Source organism: Oncorhynchus keta, chromosome 1 (assembly GCF_023373465.1).
Source record: "Oncorhynchus keta strain PuntledgeMale-10-30-2019 chromosome 1, Oket_V2, whole genome shotgun sequence".
Lineage (NCBI taxonomy): Eukaryota > Metazoa > Chordata > Actinopteri > Salmoniformes > Salmonidae > Oncorhynchus > Oncorhynchus keta.
The window spans coordinates 3,789,149-3,794,148 of record NC_068421.1 but is presented as its reverse complement, the minus strand read 5'-3'; the positions used below and the strand labels follow the sequence as shown (position 1 = coordinate 3,794,148).

The 5,000-nt window shown below is 40.9% G+C and overlaps 1 protein-coding gene across 1 annotated transcript in view; it reads right to left on the bottom strand.

The window, feature by feature from the left end:
- The window catches only part of LOC118374856 (rho guanine nucleotide exchange factor 17-like), a 130,925-nt gene that overhangs the window by 21,350 nt on the left and 104,575 nt on the right, over positions 1-5,000 (bottom strand). Inside the window, exon 5 of the mRNA XM_052460067.1 lies at positions 400-492. Coding sequence (XP_052316027.1) covers positions 400-492 — 93 coding nt within the window. The remainder of the gene's footprint in view (positions 1-399; positions 493-5,000) is intronic.

Below are 5,000 nucleotides of genomic sequence, written 5' to 3'. Positions count from 1 at the left end.
AAGCTTATTTTCATCTTTCATACGCAGGCCTTCAACACTAAATTGGTTGACATTGTGGAAATAGCCAGGAGAAGCCTGAGTCTTGCCTAGGATTTACCCCAGTTAGCAGAGGGAACCATGGGGATCCTGCTGGTCATTTATGAACATTTGAACATCTTGGCCATGTACTGTTATAATCTCCACCCGGCACAGCCAGAAGAGGACTGGCCACCCCTCAGAGCCTGGTTCCTCTCTAGGTTTCTTCCTAGGTTCCTGCCTTTCTAGGGAGTTTTTCCTAGCCACTGTGCTTCTACACCTGCATGGGCTGGGTTTCTGTACAGCACTTTGTGACATCTGCTGATGTAAAGGGCTTAATAAATACATTGATTGACTGAGTTCGGCAAAGTCGAGGGGACTCACCTTGACCAGCAGCTCATAACGGGGGATCCTCTGGACAGGCTTGATCATCAGATCACCCAGGGCCTGCTTCTCCTTGTTCTCACGCATACTGGTCTGTGTGTGTGTGTGTGTGTGTGTGTGTATATGTGTGTGTGGGGGGGGGTTGGGGAGAAAAGAAGACAGAAAAGAGAGACAGGGAGAATGGGAGAGTTCTAGTCAGACATACAGTACATATGAGCCATACGGTGTGAATAATCGGTCTGGTTTCTCCACAGACACTAGATGGCGGTATGGTTCCACATTCTGATCAGTCACCCTCCTGTGACCGTCTCACTGAAGAAGACCTGTGACTTTTTAAAAGTAATCTAGTCTGGTCAAAGGTCAACTATAGAGGGGATAAAAACAACAGATGGAGAAATAGGGACACACACACACACACACACACACACACACTGAACTATACACAGACAGACATGCAGGAACACACATCCACATGTTTTGAGCTCAATGTCTCAGCTCTGCCAATCAGTAGCCATCTGACTAGTGAGGAACTGCCCCTCCCTACCTTCAGGCTATGCTCAAACACTACACCCCAACCTGAGCACTGCGTTCGGTCCCCTCTGGTCTCTTGGCCCTCCCACCCCTGCTAAATTACTCAAATGTAAATGATTCCCTTCAGTGGAACCTGCCTATCACACCTGTGTGTGTGTAATCCAAAAGAACTGGGCCAGACGTCTCTACCTCAAGCCAGGTGTACACTACACGACTGTGGACCCAATTAAGCTGTCCGAGACACGTTTAGAAGATCGGAGATCAAATCTATGTCGTCGCCTACTCGGGTCAGAGACGTAATCCGAGGGCTATCGATCCCGTCTTTGAGAAGTCCCAGACATCCTGACCAGATATTTTCAAAAATGTTTGATTTTATATCGACACAAAATCTGTAATGCTCTTGTAGTGTGAACGTGCAACAACAAGTTTTGGGAAAAGTGATCAGCGACATGTAGACTAGAGAAGGACAGATTACTAGTACGAGAATGAGTATGTAGACTAGAGAAGGACAGGTGACTTGTCCTAGAATGAATATGTAGACTAGAGAAGGACAGATTACTTGTCCTAGAATGAATATGTAGACTAGAGAAGGACAGATTACTTGTCCTAGAATGAATATGTAGACTAGAGAAGGACAGATGACTAGTACTAGAATGAGTATGTAGACTAGAGAAGGACAGGTGACTAGTACTAGAATGAATATGTAGACTAGAGAAGGACAGATTACTTGTCCTAGAATGAATATGTAGACTAGAGAAGGACAGATGGCTCGTACAAGAATGAATATGTAGACTAGAGAAGGACAGATGACTAGTACGAGAATGAGTATGTAGACTAGAGAAGGACAGGTGACTTGTCCTAGAATGAATATGTAGACTAGAGAAGGACAGATTACTTGTCCTAGAATGAATATGTAGACTAGAGAAGGACAGATTACTTGTCCTAGAATGAATATGTAGACTAGAGAAGGACAGATGACTAGTACTAGAATGAGTATGTAGACTAGAGAAGGACAGGTGACTAGTACTAGAATGAATATGTAGACTAGAGAAGGACAGATTACTTGTCCTAGAATGAATATGTAGACTAGAGAAGGACAGATGGCTCGTACAAGAATGAATATGTAGACTAGAGAAGGACAGATGACTAGTACTAGAATGAATATGTAGACGAGAGAAGGACAGATGTCTAGTACTAGAATGAATATGTAGACTAGAGAAGGACAGATGACTCGTACTAGAATGAATATGTAGACTAGAGAAGGACAGATGATTCATACTAGAATGAATATGTAGACTAGAGAAGGACAGATGATTAGTACTAGAATGAATATGTAGACTAGAGAAGGACAGATGACTCATACTAGAATGAATATGTAGACTAGAGAAGGACAGATGATTAGTACTAGAATGAATATGTAGACTAGAGAAGGACAGACGACTAGTACTAGAATGAATATGTAGACTAGAGAAGGACAGGTAACTAGTACTAGAATGAATATGTAGACTAGAGAAGGACAGATGACTCATACTAGAATGAATATGTAGACTACAGAAGGACAGATGACTCATACTAGAATGAATATGTAGACTACAGAAGGACAGATGACTAGTACTCGAATGAATATGTAGACTAGAGAAGGACAGATGACTAGTACTAGAAAGAATATGTAGACTAGAGAAGGACAGGTGACTAGTACTAGAATGAATATGTAGACTAGAGAAGGACAGGTAACTAGTACTAGAATTAATATGTAGACTAGAGAAGGACAGATGGCTCGTACTAGAATGAATATGTAGACTAGAGAAGGACAGATGGCTCGTACTAGAATCAATATGTAGACTAGAGAAGGACAGATGAGTACTAGAATGAATATGTAGACTAGAGAAGGACAGATGACTAGTACTAGAATGAATATGTAGACTAGAGAAGGACAGATGACTAGTACTAGAATGAATATGTAGACTAGAGAAGGACAGATGACTAGTACTAGAATGAATATGTAGACTAGAGAAGGACAGATGACTAGTACTAGAATTAATATGTAGACTAGAGAAGGACAGGTAACTAGTACTAGAATGAATATGTAGACTAGAGAAGGACAGATGACTAGTACTAGAATGAATATGTAGACTAGAGAAGGACAGATGACTAGTACTAGAATGAATATGTAGACTAGAGAAGGACAGGTAACTAGTACTAGAATGAATATGTAGACTAGAGAAGGACAGATGACTCATACTAGAATGAATATGTAGACTACAGAAGGACAGATGACTCATACTAGAATGAATATGTAGACTAGAAGGACAGATGACTAGTACTAGAATGAATATGTAGACTAGAGAAGGACAGATGACTAGTACTAGAAAGAATATGTAGACTAGAGAAGGACAGGTGACTAGTACTAGAATGAATATGTAGACTAGAGAAGGACAGGTAACTAGTACTAGAATTAATATGTAGACTAGAGAAGGACAGATGGCTCGTACTAGAATGAATATGTAGACTAGAGAAGGACAGATGGCTCGTACTAGAATCAATATGTAGACTAGAGAAGGACAGATGAGTCGTACTAGAATGAATATGTAGACTAGAGAAGGACAGATGACTAGTACTAGAATGAATATGTAGACTAGAGAAGGACAGATGACTCATACTAGAATGAATATGTAGACTAGAGAAGGACAGATGATTAGTACTAGAATGAATATGTAGACTAGAGAAGGACAGATGACTAGTACTAGAATTAATATGTAGACTAGAGAAGGACAGGTAACTAGTACTAGAATGAATATGTAGACTAGAGAAGGACATGTGACTAGTACTAGAATTAATATGTAGACTAGAGAAGGACAGATGACTAGTACTAGAATGAATATGTAGACTAGAGAAGGACAGGTAACTAGTACTAGAATTAATATGTAGACTAGAGAAGGACAGATGACTCGTACTAGAATGCGTTTGTACTTGCCTTTAACCAAAGCGTCAAAATCGTTAGAGCACTGAAGTTCATAGGCAATATTATTCAATTCAAACTGTTGTCTAGATATTTCAACACTGTATGCAAAGCGTGAATGTCTGACTGGAAAAGTTTATGAGGCTGCTTTGAGCCACAGCTCGTTCTAGCTAGTATAGTACTGTAGAGTAGGGGTGTGTTATATTTATCAGGCTGCTTTGAGCCACAGCTCGTTCTAGCTAGTATAGTACTGTAGAGTAGGGGTGTGTTATATTTATCAGGCTGCTTTGAGCCACAGCTCGTTCTAGCTAGTATAGTACTGTAGAGTAGGGGTGTGTTGTATTGTTGTATGTAATTACATCATCGCTGTATCACATCATTGTTTTAGTGAGACAGCGTGCTATATGGAGAATCCTCACGACCACGTGAAGAACGTTGTAGTGTGTGACCTCCCGTCTGTGCCACATGGTTTAGTGCGAGCGTCACTACATTGCCAAGACAACAAGCTACAGGAAAGACGGTTGTTTAATGTGAGAGGCTCAGCCATGTTAGGATTTTGAAAGTCCTGTAGTGTTCGCCCGGCATCAGGGGATGAGTGATCCAGTGTCTCTTTCTAAAGAAAACCTCCTGAGAGAACTGCCATTGGAAGAGCAACAGGGACAGGATGTGCGCACATACACACACACACACACACACACACACACACACACACACACACACACACACACACACACACACACACACACACACACACACACACACACACACACACACACACACACACACACACACACACACACACACACACACACACACACGATAAAGACACTTAGAGACAAGTCCATGTATCACACTCATCTACACAAACACACTCATATCAACAGCAGACATAGACTACCGTTCAAATGTATGGGGTCACTTAGAAATGCCCTAGTTTTTAAAAGCTCATTTTTTGTCCATTAAAATACATAAAATTGATCAGAAATACAGTGTAGACATTGTTAATATTGTAAATTACTATTGTAGCTGGAAACAGCTGACTGTTTTTATGGAAAATCTACACAGGCATTATTAGCAACCATCACTCCTGTGTTCCAATGGCACGTTGTGT